The sequence below is a fragment of the Dipodomys spectabilis genome, unplaced genomic scaffold (genome assembly GCF_019054845.1).
Source record: "Dipodomys spectabilis isolate Male_0828 unplaced genomic scaffold, ASM1905484v1 ptg000125l, whole genome shotgun sequence".
Classification (NCBI taxonomy): Eukaryota; Metazoa; Chordata; class Mammalia; order Rodentia; family Heteromyidae; genus Dipodomys; species Dipodomys spectabilis.
In genome coordinates, this window is record NW_024870802.1 from 794,861 (window position 1) to 813,750 (window position 18,890).

The window sequence follows — 18,890 nt, forward strand, 5'->3', positions numbered from 1 at the left end:
TCACCTCCATTATTATCATTTTTTTCTTCAGTTAACAAGGTTAGAAAGAGTAGAAAATCGGAAAGTAGGTAATTCGATCAAGAATTATTCATTAGACATTAGATTCATTCAATAATGAATGAATCCTCTCTAGAAAATTTATACTAACTCTTCAATTAATGAATATGATCAAAAAGGATAAATTATTTCAAATGAAATTTCAACACATATTTAGTTGAACATTTCCTATATGCCAGACAGACACTGTTCTAGGCTTCAAGGAAAAATGAGTATACAAAAAAAAATAACATCCCAGTTCTCATGGAACTTATATTTCTGTAGTGATAAACAGAATAAAACAAAAAAACCCGAGGAGTGTGAAGAGAGTTGAACTTAGACATTGTGTTAGATTTCTTTTTTTCTGTGAGGGAATAACTTACAGGGAAGTTTATGCCGGGTCATGCTCTCAGAGGTCCCAGGCCATAGCCAGCTGAATCCAGTATTTTGAACCTGAGGCGATGCTGAACATCATGGTAGAGCAGTGTGAGGAAAGGGAAAACTATTCACTTCATGGTGAAGAGACAGCAGAGAGACTGGGGAAGGAACTAGGGACTAGGTATGGCTTCAAAGGCATGCTTGCAGTGATCTACTTCATACCTGCAGTGATCTACTAGTGAGGCTCATCTCTTGAAGTTTTTACCACCTCCCCCAATAGTGCTACCAGCTGGGGACTAAGCACAAAACACACGAGCCTGTAAAGGATATTTCATAATCAAATCATAAAAGATGGGTTCTATAATGTGACTGTATGAGTATTTTCGATTGTTTAAAGGAGGGCTTCTTTGAAGAGGTTACACTTCTGGTGATAACTGCCTAATGGAAGTGGCCATGAAGGAGTGGGCAAGGGAAGAATTCCAGGCAGAGAGGATAGCTCCAAGAAATCATCCTAAGGCCAGAACAAATTTGGTGAGCAGACAGAAAGGCCATGTAGCTAGCGAGAAGTATGCAAGAAAGAGGACGACAGTATAGGAGTTCTGACAGACAGGAGCCGGCAAAGGCGAAAAAGCAGACTGAAAGAAGAAAAGGAAAGGAAAAGAAAATGATGAGCAAGAATGCTAAATTCAGGTCATTCAAAGATTCTTCTACCTTTTGATTTTTTGTAAGTTTTCTGTTAGTCAACATTCTTGCCTTGACAATTACGAATAATTATTTTCTATTTTAAGGCATTGTCATCCTTTAGTTATTACCTTAAATATCAGTGATCACAGGACAGTACAGAAAATATATCTAGAAAGCAGAACAAAGTAAGATGAATAGGTATTACTTTCAAGAAATATCCAGAAAGTGAATTCCCAATACTACTTGACTTGAGACTCTTATCCTGACTTACACTTTTCTCCTCAAGGCATGGGGGAAGATTTTCTTAGCTAATTAAAGAATCATATTTGCTGACTCTGACTAAGTCAACATTTTCTGGAAACAAAGGACGAGTTACACAATTCTAAATGTCTCTTTTCTTTTAATATTTTCTTGTATGAGATTTTATGGTAAGCCCATTTTTCAGAAACAATATATTTTGAAGTATGTTACAACAGAATTCCAAGCAATTAAACTATAAAAGGATCCACTGCTCTCTGTGACCTCACACAAATCAGATAATCAATAAAAAATTTTAGTTTCTTCTGCAGAAACTAAAATATATGCTTAGTCTCCAACTACAATATCAATAAAGAGTCTCCAGTTTATTGGGTAAAAACATTTATGTTAAATATAATCTTGGCATTTTACAAATTGTAATTGACGCTAGATTTAAAGCTGAGATTATGCTGACCCTATGACAACCCCAGGTCACCCATCCTCAGGAGCTAACTTTGTTTAATGTCCATCTACAGAAACTGTCCCAACAAGGACACTGCTCAATGGTGGCCTGAATTAGAAAATACTTTCAGTAATCACAAAGCACATGCAGGAATATTCATTAGTAACTGTATTTGCATCTATTAAATGTAGGTTAAGTGGGTTTTTATTTTAACAAGATTTTATTTCCTAACTAATTAGAATGACAATTTATTACAAGTACAAAAATAATTAATTTATATTCTATTAGGATAGTGTAGCTCTTTGGACTGTGCGAAGAGGGAAAAAAATTATCTTGTTATGTGGGCCTCATTTTTAATAGCTACTTAAGTCAGTAACTGTTATTAATGTCACATATATACTTACTCTATTTTCTGAGACATTTGAATTTTGGTGCTATTGATTTTATAAAGGCCATTTAAAAGATAAATTTTCTATGTATCAAAAGGAGTTGTTTAAATACGCATTCAATTCTGACAGCTTTGCTCTGGGTACTTTTCCTAGTGCAAGCTGGGAGAGCCCTGCACCAGTCATTGCTGCTGTCTTTGTTTTGCTTTGTCTCCTCCTCCCATCAGAGTAAGTATGGTCTAACCTCTATTAAATGGACAACAAACATCTCTCTTACAGAGGAGAGGAAAGATCTTATGTCATTCCCTTCATATGGTCAGTGATGTTTCAATACTTTGTGACATACTGGTAAATCAAATGAGAATAAATTACTCACTGGCTATTAGTACAAGGAAAAAAAAACTAATTTAACTTGAGAACATAATGTTTAAAAGCACAAATGCAACCATGTATATATTTCCATTCTGAACATTTTCAAAATTACTTCAGGTTCTCACTCTTACATCAAAATAAATAAAACCTGTTGTCTTAAGATAAAAAGTTCATGAAACTCTGAGACTTAATCCTTGTTCCAGGCTAATGATAATTTTATTTTCAGTTTTAGTTCAAATTCTGAAAAAAATTCCCTTGACAAAAAATGTTCAGAACTACATCCTGAAGTTTTTCAGGATGACAAAGGAGAGAAGAGGGGTCAAAAAAGAAATATAAAAGTTCATCTAGTATCGATCAGCTTCAAACGTTGATACTTTTAGGGATTTTGAACCACTTCAAATTATGAATTTTTTTACTACAAATATTTAAAGATAGAGCACCTTATCTTGGTATCCCCAGGATTAAAACTGCCTCATATTTATTTCTAATCAAGTCACTAAACTGCTACTGTTTTCTGGACTGCACACAAATGATTTATTCATCATAGCCTGACATAATTATTTATGATTGATTGGTATGAAATAGAAAGGGACTTTGTCCTCAGCAAAAGCATAGAACAGGACTTGTCCAGTGTATGATTTCTGTCCATCTGCAGTCAGCCAGCTAAATTACTGCCTTCCCATCTGGTAAGAGACTTAATAGATTTTTCACAGCATAATTCCTACTCCATAATAAATTATCAATCCCATTTTATTCTATTTTCTACATCCTAATTAATTATAATGACCTCAACCTTATCTTACACTTGTTGAATCTCATCATGGCTTCTGAAGTTCTAAGGAAAAATGGGAAGGCAGGCCAAGTACTATTTAATGTTTATTTCTTTTACAAAAGAAAGCAATGTAAAATAATTGCTATTGTCAAAACAATGGTACTATAGAAATCCTCCTGATTGTGCATTCCTTAAGCTTTCCCTTTTCTTTTCTTTTTCCTCTCTTTCCAAAAATAAGGCTGAGAAGGAAGAAAGGGATCTCAGCTCCAGTTCATGCTCTATATCCTTTTCCTCTAGCCAAATAGATCCATTAAGTAAAAGGAAAAAAGAAATAAGCAGCAATCTATATATCTCGCCATTGGGGCAGCTGACAACAAGGAAGTTGCTTCTGAAAGAACTTTGGTTAAATTACTATGGTGGCATATCAGGGACCAGAGTAGTTACCAGTATTACTCTTAGTTTACACCTTGATTAGAACTAAGGACATGGCTAATCTGATGAATTTATGTAGTGAACAAACTTTCTCTAGAGCCAAAGTCTTAGTTCCAGATTAATTAAATTTAGCCTGAGATGTATTTATACCCAGATATGACTTACTCATTCTTAAAAAAAGACAACTCAGACCTAATCTACTGCTAGTATTTTAGCTTTATACACTGATTTTTACTTTTTGTTATCTTTATTTATTATATTATTGTCTTTGCTTCCGAGAAGTTGTTTCTTTGGTTATAGTGACCCAGTTATTTTGATTGGTATCACATGTCACACGGATAGTGCTTTGTATTACTATACCATGCAGTGCTAAATAATCATTCATTTGATTATAGGAAAATGAATTTAAGTCTTAAAATACATATATTAAGCATTTTGAAATTAAGTATTTTTCTCAAAATCAACTCATGTGAATGTTGATCCTATTTTTAATATTAAATTTACACATTCTATGTGGCACATATGTGAAAAATAGTAGTACACTGACAGTCTACTTTGCACATATACCATTATACGTGAGTTGTACAAACAGGTAGCAGATTTTTAGTATACATCAATATTTTAGTTCCAAACCAGTAATGAACCAAAGCTACTAGCAAATATAAAGGGGTTTATGTATAAATTTATTCTGTATATTAATAATATGATATTACATACATTAAGACTTGAAATGTTGGTAGATAATTGGTCTAAAATAAGACAGAAGTGCTGGGTGCCACTGGGTCATGCCTGTAATCCTAGCTACTCAGGAGGCTGAGATCTGAGGATTGTGGTTCAAAGCCTGCCTGGGCAGAAAAGTCCTTGTGAAACTCTTATCTCCAATAAACTACTCAAAAAAGCCAAAAGTGGTGGTGTGGCTAAAGTGGTAGAGCAGTAGCCTTGAACACAAGAAAGTTCAGGGACTGTGTCCAGGCCCTGAGTTCAAGCCCCAAGGCCAGCAAAAAATAACTAAAATAAGACCGAACTGAAGTCATACTCAATCCCAATAACTATTTCTATTCTACATTTATGTATAAAAAAGATTACAACTCTGACAGATTTTTTTCTTAATAATTCATTAAAATATTTAAAAATAAAAATAGAAATAACTTCTGAACATGAAAATTAAACAGATGGAAATTGCTAGGTATCCCAAAGGAGAGTATAAGTATTCTTAGTTTTCAAAAATAAGGGGTGGAGCTGGGAAGGTGGATCAGTGGTAGAGTGCTTGCCTTGCATGAATGAGGCCCTAGGTTCGATTCCTTAGCACCATATAAGCAGATAAAGCCGAAAGTGGTGCTGTGGCTCAAGTGGTAGAGCGCTAGCCTTGAGCTGAAGAGCTGAGGGTTAGCCCCCAGGCCCAGAGTTCAGGGCCCACGACTGACCCAAAAAAATAATCAAAAAGTAGACATAAAACAACACATATCAAAAAAATCAGAAACTAGACCCAGGTATCAGTAGATTTTAGGTATTTGTGAACATTTCATATTGGACATTAAATGAATTCAGCTACAACAACAAAAAAACATGACTCTAACATTAAAAACTCAGTACTTTAAAATACAGCCTCTCCTAAGTGCATTTTGTTCCCTTTCCATCTCTGTCCTATATTAGGGTCTAGATGAACAGTTTCACTACACTTTTTGACACTGGTGAAAATACACTTTTCTAGCTAGTCAGGAGTAGTAACAGTGGGAAAATAAGTGATGTTGGAAATCTGATGCCAGTACTGTTTGATCCAAATATAAGTGCAGTTTCAGTTGGAGTGTTTTAGGCAGCCAGCAAAAATGAATCCCAATGGCCATAAGGTGATTATTTACCTCCCCAAGTAGATAACACGCTTTCATTCTAACCACCACTGACAGGAAGAAAACTGGCAGGCACAAATTGTTGGAAAACATCTGCAAGTGCCTCAGACTTTAGGTTACAGACTCAGAGAGAAAACGTAGGAAACTAGCTTTTACAGATGAAAGAGCTCAGAAGAAATCTGTCAAGACATTTTACAACTAGTAAAAAGTTAAGCATCTTTGTAGAAATGGCACTACCAAAATTTAGCCAATAATCAAACATTTCTTGCTATATGTGCCAAACTGATTTGTGATAAATTATAAGAAAAAAATGAAAAAGAAAATAGGGCTGGGGTATGGCTCAAGGAGTAAGCACAAGATGCTGAGTTCAAATTGCAGTGTCATCAAAATAAACAAATGAAAAGAATAGCTCAGAAAGGATGGATCCATTCAAAGGTTGGAGAATGATTAAGTACCCTGAAAACAGTGCCACTTTATTTTCTCTTGCTTTAGAATTAACATCGGAGCACACAAGAACCTTAATTAAAGTGACAAAACAAATATTATTTCAATGTGAACACAATTTTATATAGCAACAACTATGAATATTCTGGACCTTCTGTCTTCCACAAAACCAGTTGTAATAGATCTCAAACAAATCCATTGCAACAATTTCATTCTAAGATACTTTGGACAAGTATTAGATGGTTTATCAATTCAAGAAAAGTTATTTGTTCTCCTGAAGATCTTTCTGTGCCAGTTGCTGAAAAGGAAACATGTAATAGAAACGGAATTATTTTTAGTGCTGAGATACAACTCCAGTGTTGTGTATGCTAAGCATCTATGCTACCACTGAGTTACATCCAACTAAATTCTCAAAAAGGATTAAATAAAATTTACTAAAATTTAGCACAATGATAACTGGGCATTGCTGAATGATATTTTTGAAAGCCTGTACAGAAATTATAGTTCTATAATAAAAAGGAAAAGTAAAAGAAATTATAGTTCTAAACATAATTTAAGATTTTTTAAACAAGAAAATGTTAAAAAAAAAAAAAAAGCATTAAATAAGCTGGGCGCCTGTGGCCTGTAATCCTAGCTATTGAGGAAGCTGAGATCTGAGGATTATGATTCAAAACCAGCCCAGGCAGAAAAGTCTGTGAGACTCTTATCTCCTATAAGCCACTAGAAAACCGGAAGTAGTACTGTGGCTCAAGCAGTAGAGCACGCGCCTTGAGCTGAAGAGCTGAGGGACAGAGCCCAGGCCCAGAGTTCAAGCCCCACAACCAAAAAAAAAAAAAAAAAGAAAAAAATTAAATTAAATGTAATATATCAAATTTAAACTGTATTTTAACATTAAGACTATTTATATCTTGTATTAAAATGGAGCATAGAAACAATGTGCTTGTTTTATAAACACTCTAAATAAACAGTTTAAGAATTTAAAGTGCTCAAACATAACCTAAAAGTAAGTTTCCAATAATTGAATCAAATGTTTTTGAGATTATAAAAAACCTGTAATATGAAGTTTGAGAATGAAATAAAAGCATAATTTAGGCCTATCAAAAAGCTTTTAAGCATTATGATGGTAAAACTTCTTCAGCACAGTAATCCTCTAATAACAGAAAAGGTTTCAGTCAAGGAAATCTTGTGAAGTCATATTTGGATTTGTTAAAACTTAGTTTGAAATTGTATAAAATTCTTACTTTTTGTAACACTCAACTCTTCAGGAACTTAAAATCCTTCATAGATTTATATCCTGATTTTAGTTTTATTCATTGTTGCACTTTGCTTTTTATAGAAGTGCAAAACTCGAATTTCAACTTACATAGCTCAGTAAAGTCATTCTTATCAGAAATTAGAATAAATCTTAAGAGTTAAACCATGAGGACTTGCCAATTCCAGAAACTCGATTTCTGTTTGTAGAGCTTCACAGACACTTTCCATGTCATCCTCCTTATAAAGTTCTAATTCTTTCTTAAGCCTGTTTTAAAAGAAGAATTCATTTAACTGCTTGTTTCCAAATAATTTTAATTACACAGAGTATATTGTTTGCAGCCTCCAAAATCAAAATTTCTACTTAAACACAAAGAATTTAGAAATTTTTATTCTCTATAAAGCTATAAGGATCATATAAAAAATTTGAGGGAAAAATCTCATAAAGGAAATAAGGTACATGATAATAATAGGCACTCAACAATTTGATGTTAATTAAAAGATTGACACAGGTTAGTGAAATGTTTATAGTAGTGTGTCTGAAAACATCTGCTTCAGTTCTGGACACTAAATTGAACAAGCTTGTTTAAATCACTTAGCATCTTTGGTCCTCATCTGAAAAATCTTAAGTACCAAAAAAAAGCCTCTGCCATTTCTTCCTGCTCTAAAGTTAAATAACTTTGAAATAGACATATTTAAGTAAAATATATTTTGAGAGTTAGAATGAATGTTAGTTTCTTTTCTCCAAATAAGTCTAAATTCTTCAAGAAACTGAATTCTTTTAAAAAATATTTTATGCCCTTATTTGACAAAAGGACTGATTTTTCTTAAATCCTCACATGGTTGTACAAGGTGATTACAAATTAACATGTTCATTTATGTGTACAATACATCTTGATCAGAGTAGCCCTTTCCATCATTCTCCCCACCCATTAGTCTTTTGCCATTGGTCATATCAAGTTCCCCCCTTCCTTTTTTAACATGCATAGATTGAATATTATGACTGTATTTGTTCACTGTACCCTTTGCCATACATCCACCTTCCTCTCATTAGCACCTCGCCCCCATTCAAGACATATGTTTCAGATTCTTGATATTCATTTTGTTAAACCATCTATTAGTTGTTAAAAAGTTTTAGACCATGGAGTTTCACTTTGTTTTTCTGGGCCTGGCTTTCTTCACTCATTATGATTTTTTCCACTCAAGCTCCTGTAAATGACATAATTTCATTCTTCCATGGATAAATAAAATTCCAGTGTGTGTGTGTGTGTGTGTGTGTGTGTCCAATCATTGACTGTTGGGCATCTGGGCTGGTTCCATAACTTGGCTACTATAAATAGTGTTGCAATGAACATGAAAGTGTAGGGGATCTTTCAGTCTTTTGTCTAAATGATTAACAGTGATATTATTTGATCATAAAGAAGCTTTTTTTAATACTTTGAGGACTATCCATACTGATATCCATAGTGGTTGCACTAATTTACATTCTTTCAAAAGGAAAAACAACAGTACTCCAGGTGTTCACACATAGTGAGATCAAAGGAGGATATTCTTATGGGAGAAACACAAAGGGGCAATGCCTATGTGCCTCTGATCATACAAAATAATATTGATCAAAATGAACTTTATCTTTGGTTTGGTCTGCTTTTTTGGGGTCTTGTTTGCTTATTTATCTGTCTTTGGAAGGGTAAGGGAGGCACAGAAATGGAGGAGAAAAGGATGAACAAAGGCAGCAGTGGTCCTCATTAGGCACTATGCTGAAAATGAACTATATAATTTGTGAGTGGGAAAAGAAGGGAAAAACTGGGAAAAAGCAAGGGAAGGTAACATTCTCAAAAAAGACATGTATTCATTACCTGACTTATGGAACTGTAACCCCTCTGTATATCACCATTAATAACAATAAAAAATAAAAGTTTAAACGTAAGTGAAGGAAAAATATAATTATAAGCCATGAACTGTGGCTGGAGACCTAGAGCACTCAGACCTGATGATGAATAATGAAGAATTTGAACAACCCCCTTGCACACATACTAAAAGTATCATTGCTTTCACAAAGTTAAGCAACTCTTAGGCCAGAAAAAAAAGATTAAAAATTTAGATCAACTTGGACCTCTGTTCCAGCTGTTAAGGGAAAAAGACAAGGGATTCAGAGCAGCAAAATTCCTTGGATAACAGCAATAGAAAAAGAAAATTCTTTCTGAAAGAAACATTCACATATTTGGATTCATAGTTCTTTCCCAAACTGACAATGAATAATGAGTTTACAATAAATATCACAACAAGAAAACATAATGTAAGAAAAAGATCATTAGAAACAAGAAATAACAGATTATATCCACAATGTATAAAAAAGCTATAAATCTATAAGAAAAAGAAAACACAACAGAAAATGGGAATAAAACAAAACCCCCAATTTTTAAGATAGTTCACAAAAGATAACCAGTAGTTAATAAAAATATAAAATGGTGTTCAATTTTATTAGTGACCAGGGAAATACAAAGAAAAGTACAATGAAATGTCAAAAATGGTCACCATAATAGCTAAAATAAAATAATAGAATAGCAAAAATGCAAACTAATAGTTAGCAAGTGTTGATAAAGATGTGAAGAAACTAGATTTTAAGAATTCTGGCAAAAGATATTGCAGTCCCATTTATTTTTAACTTATCTATGGCTTTGTATTAAAAGGGATTTTTATTTTTTTTATTTTTTATTTTTTTATTGTGAAAATAGTGTACAGAGGGGTTACAATCACATGGGCAAGATAATGAGTGCATTTCTTATCAAGCATTGTAGCCTCCTCCTTTGTTTCCTCTTCCCATCCTCCCCCTGCAGCCCCACCCAATTCTCTCCCCCCACCACCAAAGTTGTAAAGTTCGTTTTCGACATAACAACTTGTTAAAAGGGATTTTTAAATAGAAAAGTAATGTAATTACCTCTGAAGTTACTGAAACAAGCTTTGAAAAAATAAAAAACATATACTTGATTAAAAACATTTAATAAAAAATCTGATTAATGGATACTATTTTTATACAATAAAAACATATGTCAGAGCAAAAGTAAGCACATTATTTGCAGGAGAGATATTAGAGGAAATCCCTTTAAAGTCAGGAACAATGATGCTCATTGCCTCTATTACTTCCTAATGTTTTGTTAGAATACCTTGCTATTGAAATTAGAGAAAATAACTAGAGTTATAAGAATTTGAGAGAAAAAAAAGCAAGGAACTTCAATTGTCAAGTGATCGGGCAATGTATCTGGAGAATAAATAATGAAACCCAAGGAATAAAATTATTTAGCAAAGCAACAAAATTGGCCTACAAAAATAAATAGCATTTGTTTTTTCTTGGATAGAAAATCATAAAATGTTAATAACACCAAGTTAAATCAACTAAATATGGTCCCATTTCAAATACTAGTACATTTCTATCCCTGCCACTAAGAAAATTACCCTAAGGTTCATATGAAAAGGATAAACATTCAAGGAAAGCTGTTGAATATTGTTCTTTGCAGAAGAGTCCTGGAAAAAAAAACAAAAGTGCAAGAGTACTTGCCTTGCAAACATAAGGCCCCGAGTCAAATATCAGTACCACTAAGAAAAGAAAAAAGAAAGAAAAACAAAAAATGGGGGTGACTAGCCCTATCAGATATTAAATCGTATCCTGAGTTCAAGAAACCAGGCCAGGAACAAAAATTATGAGAATTAAAACAGTGAAGTACTGGATTATTAATATAGCAGTAGGACATAAATAGAAATGGATACAAGCACAAATGACCAGTTAGTCACTAAGAATAAAAATACTGGACTTTCTAATAATGTTGAAGCAACTGCATACCCATTTGTAAACAATAGTGAATGTAAAAAGACATTCTGAAGTAAAATCAGACTTTAATTCACAGTACATCCACTCTAAATGGATCAAATATTTAAATGTTAAAAAGCCAAAACCATACAGGGGAAGATGAATATATAGGTAAATTACCTTAAAGGCTGGTTTTGGATAAAGAGTTTTACTATGGTTCAAAATGCACCTGTAGTTTTAAAGAATAAGATTTTAAAATTCAACTGTGCTAACAAGTTTGCAGAGCACAATATAAATAAAGTTGAAGATAAATTATATTCTGGAAGAAAATATTTGCTGTATATATAACAGATAGAGGCTAAATCGAATAAAGGCTAAATCTCATAGAGAAATTTTCTAGCCAAGGGAGAATAAGTCCGAAACCCTGACAGAAAAAATGGGGAGAAGTCACAACATGATATTAAAAAAAACCCACAGAAAATTGTATGCAAATGTTCCTTAAAGGTATTAAAAATGTTCAAGCTTCACTCATAATACTGATTTGTAAATACCCAGGTACATTTATGGTAATACTACCTGTAATCACCACAAAATATGACAAAGCATTCCTCAAAACATTAGGGAAAAAAAACTTTAGAAAAGTGGGCTTGGATGGTGGCTTAGTGGTAGAGTGCTTGCCTTGCATGAATGAGGTCCTGGGTTAGATTCCTCAGCACCACATAAGCAGAAAAAGCCAGAAGTGGCTGTGGTTCAAGTGGTAGAGTGCTAGCCTAAAGCTGAAGAGCTGAGGGACAGCACCCAGACCTAGAGTTCTGGCTTACAACCGACAAAAAAAAAAAAAAAAAAAGTAAAGAAGATCACCTCATATTAATAAGAGAGCAATCCATCAAAAGGATGTAATGATTTTAAACTTGTATGCAACAGATTCTGGTGTATCCAATTTCATAAACACTAGTGGATATACAGGAACAGATAGGTCCAGATACAATAATAGTGGTTATTTCAATACCTATTTGCATTGATAAATAATCCAGAGAAAGGATCAGCAAAGTCACCTCACTTCAGGGAAAAATTGCACTACAGATCAGAAGGACATCTATAGAACATTCCATCCAACAGCTGAGGAAGATACATTCTCCCATATTAACCTCCAAAACAGATACATTTTGGACCATATGTTAAAGTCTAAGAAATAAATAATTGAAATAGCTCTTACATTTCTCCAGACCATAATGGAATAAAATTACAAATCAATACCAAAAGAAACTATATAAGCACATGGGGACTGGACAATATATTTCTGAATAACCAGTTGATTACTGAAGAAATCAAGACAGAAACTAAATATTCCTAGAATCAAATGAAAATGAAACAGATGAATTAAATGAAAATGAAACAGAACCTACTAGAACTTAAGATTCAGTGAAGCAATGCAAGCTTATAGCTATGAGTGCTCATAGAGATATCAGATCAACAACTTAATGATGCACTCCAAGATCTTAGAAGAATACCCCCAAATTGATGGAAAGATGGAAAGGAATAATAAAGATTGGGGCAGAACATAATGAAATGGAGAGCAAAAAAACAATGCAAAAGATCAATAAAACACAGTGGATTAAAAAACCAAAACAAAAACAGATGAAAAATGTTAAGGTGGCTGCCAGTGTGGCTCATGCCTATAATCCTAGCTACTCAGGAGACTGAGATGTGAGGACTGAGGTTCAAAGCCAGCCTGGGCAGAAAAATCTCCATGAGACTCTTATCTCCAAATAACTAGTCAAAAACCTGAAGTGGAGCTGTAGTTCAAAGTGATAGATTCCTAGCCCTGAATTCAAGCCTTGGGACCAACAGCAACAAAGATTGGCAAACCCAAAGCCAAATTAACTAAAGAAAGAGGAAGATGACCTGAACTAACCAGAAAAAAATCATCCAGCCAATGATTTTTGTTTTTAAGGGCTAAGGGTATAGTGCAAGTAGAAAGGGATTTTCATTTTCATAAGGCCCTGGGTTCAATCTGCAGTAACACACACACACACACACACACACACACACACACACACACACACACAAATTTATTAAATAGGAATCAGAGTTGATTCCATATCTTAGCTATACTAACAATGCTGGTAGCTTTAGTGTGGCTGGGTTTGTGGTTAATTGAATAAATGTCCAGGAGTGGGATTGCTGAGTCTATGTTTAGTCTTTTGAGGAATATCCATTCTGCTTTCCATAGCTAAGATATGGAATCAACCTAGATGCCCCTCAATGGACAAATTGATCCAGAAAATGTGGTATATATATATATACACAATGGAATTCTATGCTTCCATCAGAAAGAATGACATTGCCTGATTTGTAAGAAAATGGAAAGACTTGGAAAAAATTATGTTTAGCAAAGTCAGCCAGACCCAAAGAAATATAGGTTGCATGTTTTCCCTCATTTGTAATAATTAGAATGTGCCTATAAATCTACAAGTAAACTCAGTGAAGAGTAAAAGACAAAAAAAAATTTCACTTGGATGATAAATTAAACAGGACTCCCAACATTCACACTGTGAGATCAAAGGAGGGTATTCTTAGAAGAGGATCACATGGGCTCAATAACTGAATGATCATATAAAATGATGCTTATCAAAATGAACTCCAAGAAATGGAAACAAGAAATTGCTTATTTTACTTTTTGTGTTTCTTTTTTTCTGCTTCCCTCCTTTTGTCACTGTTTTTGATTTCTGTACCTTTTGTCTTGTATGTAAATTTATCTGATTTGGGGAAGGGAAGAGGAGGCTCAGAAATGATGAGAGAAAAGGTGAACTAATTCAGCAGTGATACTCATTATGTTGAAAATGAACTATACAACTTGGGGGGAGGGAAGCTGGGAGAGAAAAAACTGCGAGAAAATGAGGGAAAGAGTGACACTGTTCAAAAAGAAATGTACTCAATACCTGACTTATGTAACTGTAACCTCTCTGTATATCACCTTTAAATTAAAAATTATGTCTATAATTTTTATCATGTCTATAATCTTAGATACTCAGAAGGCTGAAATCAGAGAAGAGAAATTTGACACCAGTCTGGGCAGACAATACTACAAGCCTCTTATTTTCAATTAACCAGCAAAAAATGTGGAAGTGAAGGTATGATTCAAGTGGTAGAGCAACAGCCATGGTAGAAAACCCAAAAGAGACTTCAAGCCCAGCACTGGAACAAAAAAAATATTCCTGAATGAATGATTAATTTACAAAGAGAATAAGTTGTTAATCACAAGTGTTTTAGTTTTATATTTACACAAGCATGAAATTCTTGTAATATTTTTAAAGAGTACATGAAAGTTATATGCTGAATTAACAATGCACTGTGGTTGGTATAATGTACCTAGCTGCTGCTATTACTATGTAATAGGCACACTTTAATATATTTACCTTTTCAAATAAAATAGTACAGATCTTTCTCACTACTATGCCATCAATACTTGCTCTTCCTTGTTTTAGTTTACATAGACAGTATACTCTCTAAGGTACTTTTTGCCCATCAGGACTGGGTAGTGACCACTCTCCATTTTAGTATCCTAATAATAAGCAAGAGAGTCTTGAAATTAAGGAGGACATTCAGAGCAAATTATAGGAAGCATTTCTCTATTGAGCATATAATCAAGATGTAGAATTTAGAATTGCACTTAAAGACTGCTATTCCCAGCTTTAAAATAGGCTAAATGATAATGGTATGAATATTAATATATTTGTAACTAGCCAAAGCAATATATGGTAAGCAGAAATCATGCTTCAGTGATTAGACTGATTGCTTAAAGGAGTTCCCTCAACAACTACACAATAACTAAGAGTTGCCTGCATTAGTTATTGTTGCTTTCATTATTTGAGTTACCAAATAATGTCTAGGATGAGTTAATATAGTTAGTTTACAAACACTATATTCTATGTAGTTTAACAAGTTCCTGCACAATTCCAAAACTATTCCCAGTTACCACTCAGAAAAACCTCAACAGTAGTACACTCTTTGTAGCTACTGAATTGTGTATTACAACAGTTTAAGAAGAAAGGACAAAATTCACACAAAGTTCTAGAGCTCAACCTCAAATGCTATTGAAGTTTAGCCATACTTTGTCTTTAATTTCCACATAATTGTGAGTATATAATTTTGGTTTCTCCTTTTGTTTCTTGTACCATGCAATTCCCCCCATATATTACATATGCTAACTAATATCATTTAAAATAAATATATAGTAGTCTAAATGGCAACACCACAGTTAACCTAATCATTCATTTATAATAGAGCATTTGAGTTATTTCTAATTCTTCTACAATAAATGACATTATTATGAACATTTCTGTGCTCAAAGCTTATTCTGCACTTAGAATAGTTTTCATTGGGACAGACATCATAAATAGATTATTGGGTCACATTGCACAATCATTTAAGAGATTCCCGTAATAATTTTTATGTAGTAACACATATAAATGTAATTTAAGTTTAAAAGCAATTTAAATTGCAGTCCAAATATTTGCAATATTTGCAAATATTTGATGGCAGAAATGTATTAGTGATCTTTGCATGGCACCTTTGGCCATTTTGAATATGGTCATGGTAAGAATATCTTTCAGCTGGGAGCCAGTGGCTAAAATCCTAGTCTGTAATCCTAGCTACTAGGAGGCTGAGAGAGACCTGAGTATCAGTTTGAATCCTGCCCAGGCAGGAAAGTCTGAGACTTTTATCTCCAGCTAACAATCAGAAAGCCCAAAATGGATGTGACTCGGTGGTATAAAGCTGGCCTTCAGCAAAAAAGCTCAGGTATCGCACTCAGTCTCTTGAGTTCAAACCTCAGAACCAGTACACACACACACACACACACACACACACACACACACACACACACACACACACACACGAGTTCAAACCTCAGAACCAGTACACACACACACACACACACACACACACACACACACACACACACACAGAATAGTAACATTAAATGCTTCAATTTGCCTTTCATTGGTATGCAGTATACCTAAATTACTTTGTTTTATTCATTTGAGTGAAGTCAGTAAAATACCTTAACAGTATATGATACAAAGGAGGTATTTAATTCCTGTTTGTTGAATGAATGCACAAATGGAAAACTATTTATGTGAATGTTATCGTATGGGTTTTATCAGTTGACTATGTGATAAGCTGTTATTTCTTGTTTGTCATAATAAATATACAGTTTACCGCTATATTTTGGTAACATTATATGTTGCTATTTTGGGCATATGAAATTTTAAATCTTACATGTTAATGTGTTAGTCTTATGTGTTCAATCTTGTCCTCTTTGCTTTACTTAATTACATTAGCTACTCAGTATGTACTACTTACTAAAGTAACAAATTTCCACTAGATTTTTGATGGCTTGATTTTCTTTTTTTTGTGGGGGGGGCCGGTTGTGGGGCCTGAACTCTGGGCCTGGGCGTGTCCCTCAGCTTGTCAGCTCAAGGCTAGGGCTCTACCACTTGAGCCACAGCACCACTTCTGGCTTTTTCTGCTTATGTGGTGCTGAGGAATGGAACCCAGGGCCTCATGCATGCAAGGCAAGCGCTCTACCACGGAGCCACCTTCCTAGCCCTGATTTTCTTTTTCTTTTTTTTAAATTTTTTTTTTATTTTTTACTGTGAACATACTGTACAGAGGGGTTACAATTACATGGGCAAGATAATGAGTACATTTCTTATCAAGCATTGCAGCCTCCTCCTTTGTTTACCCTTCACATCCCTTCCCAGCCTCCCCCTGCCCCCTCATCCAATCCTCCCCTCCCCCCCACCAAAGTGGTAAAGTTCATTTTCGACATGACAACTTGTACTTCTCATTGCTGCAACGGATCCACCTGTATCCTTATTTAAATGACTTGTTTTTCCCCTTCCCCTCCACAAATTATACCGACATCAAATATAGTGAAAGTAGGGGTTATACTGTGGGGGGGGCACATACAAAACAACAAAGAAATAATCTTATAAATGTGTTAGAAACAATCGCATGAAAGAAAAAAAAACATTTAAATACATATCTAAGGGTTCATTTTCCTAACATCACATTATCTGACGTTTTCTGCTTGACTCATTCATATACTAGATATTGCAAATAATGGAAACCATGGGACCTATGTTTCTTTGGGCTTGGCTTACTTCACTTAATATCATTTTTTCCAAGCCTTTCCATTTCCTAACAAATGGGGCAATATCATTCTTTCTGATGGAGGCATAGAATTCCATTGTGTATATATACCACATTTTCTTGATCCATTCATCTACTGAGGGGCATCTGGGCTGGTTCCATATCTTAGCTATGTAAATAATGCTGCAATAAACATAGTTGTGCTGGTAGCTTTAGTGTGGTCTTGTTTGTAAACATTTGGGTAAATGCCCAAAAGTGGGATTGCTGGGTCATAGGGGAGCTCTATGTGAAGTCTTTTGAGGAACCTCCATACTGCTTTCCAAAGTGGTTGAACAAGTTTACATTCCCACCAACAATGAAGTAAGGTTTCCTTCTGTCCACATCCCCTCCAGCATCTGTTGTTATTAGAGTTCTTGATTTTTGCCATTCTAACTGGGGTGAGGTGGTATCTCAATGTTGTTTTGATTTGCATTCTTTTATGGCTAGGGAGGTTGAGCATTTCTTCATGTGTCTATTGGCCAGCCTTCTTTCTTCTTCAGAGAAGCTTCTCTTTAAGTCTTTAGCCCACTTATTTATTGCCAGCCCTGATTTTCTTAATATTATTTCTCTACATTAATTCATATAAAATTGTTTTGGTGCTATTTAAACACAAAATTACTCTTTAGAAGTGAGTATAGTAATATCATTGCTCCTCTTTTATATATCATTTATTTCTGAATGTAGGTTTCAAAAATGAGTGTGTGAAATTACAATGAAAAAAATATAAAACTATGCTTTCCCACAATCCAGGTCACATATGGTGGGCAAGACCATTCACAGGTATACAGGCTGAACCAGAGGAGTCTTCTGAGGATCTGTAGGATGGAGCATTACTCTTACTCTAAATTCTGGGTTGGTTGGACTAGGCATGTCCTTTTACCACATATTTCCTGTCATCATCTCCACTTCCACACCAAAAGGGATTTGTTTATAAACATATGAAAATGAAGAAAGACCTGAATGATAATAAGATACCAGTGGATTTAGAAAATAATTAGTGATTATTTGTGTAGTACTCATTTTCTCCTAAACTTATGAAAATGAATTCGAATATAACTTTAAAAAATAATCAACTTAATCTATCATCAAAATTACCTCTGTATTTACTTAGAAGCTTTAATAACTGTAGCATGTGCCAAAAATTCACAAAACAGGAGATTTCTATTAGCTTGAAGGCTATATAATCAATGCTACAGAGATACTTCTGTGAGTGAATAAATGATGATCTAACAGAAAAAATGCAGAGTCAACAGAAATATTAACAAAATACATAGCTAAAGTTGACCCTGGAACAAAAATGAAGATTGTTGTATTAATAAATGTTTCTTGGCATATAAAAAGATATAAAAAATTAATATTACAAATTAATGTTATGGATTAATCTAGGACACATATATAATTATTTAGCATTTCAAGACTTTAAAGCAAAAATAATCTTAAACTTCTCCATTTTGAGTTAATTCTTATTAAAAATAGAGTCAAGTCAATAAGAACTATTTTTCTAAATGTTGCCTGGATAACAATCTAGTACTATATTATAAAGAATGTTACAGAAATACTCCTTATAAAATCTAACTTAGAGGCA

The 18,890-nt window shown here is 34.0% G+C and overlaps 1 protein-coding gene across 1 annotated transcript in view; it reads right to left on the minus strand.

The window, feature by feature from the left end:
• Positions 1–6,313: 6,313 nt before the first annotated feature.
• The window catches only part of Ccdc172 (coiled-coil domain containing 172), a 54,255-nt gene continuing 41,678 nt past the window's right edge, over positions 6,314–18,890 (minus strand). The window contains exons 7-8 of the mRNA XM_042689692.1: positions 7,483–7,570; positions 6,314–6,349 (exon numbers count right to left, since the gene is read on the minus strand). Of these exons, the coding sequence (XP_042545626.1) occupies positions 6,314–6,349; positions 7,483–7,570 (124 nt within the window). The remainder of the gene's footprint in view (positions 6,350–7,482; positions 7,571–18,890) is intronic.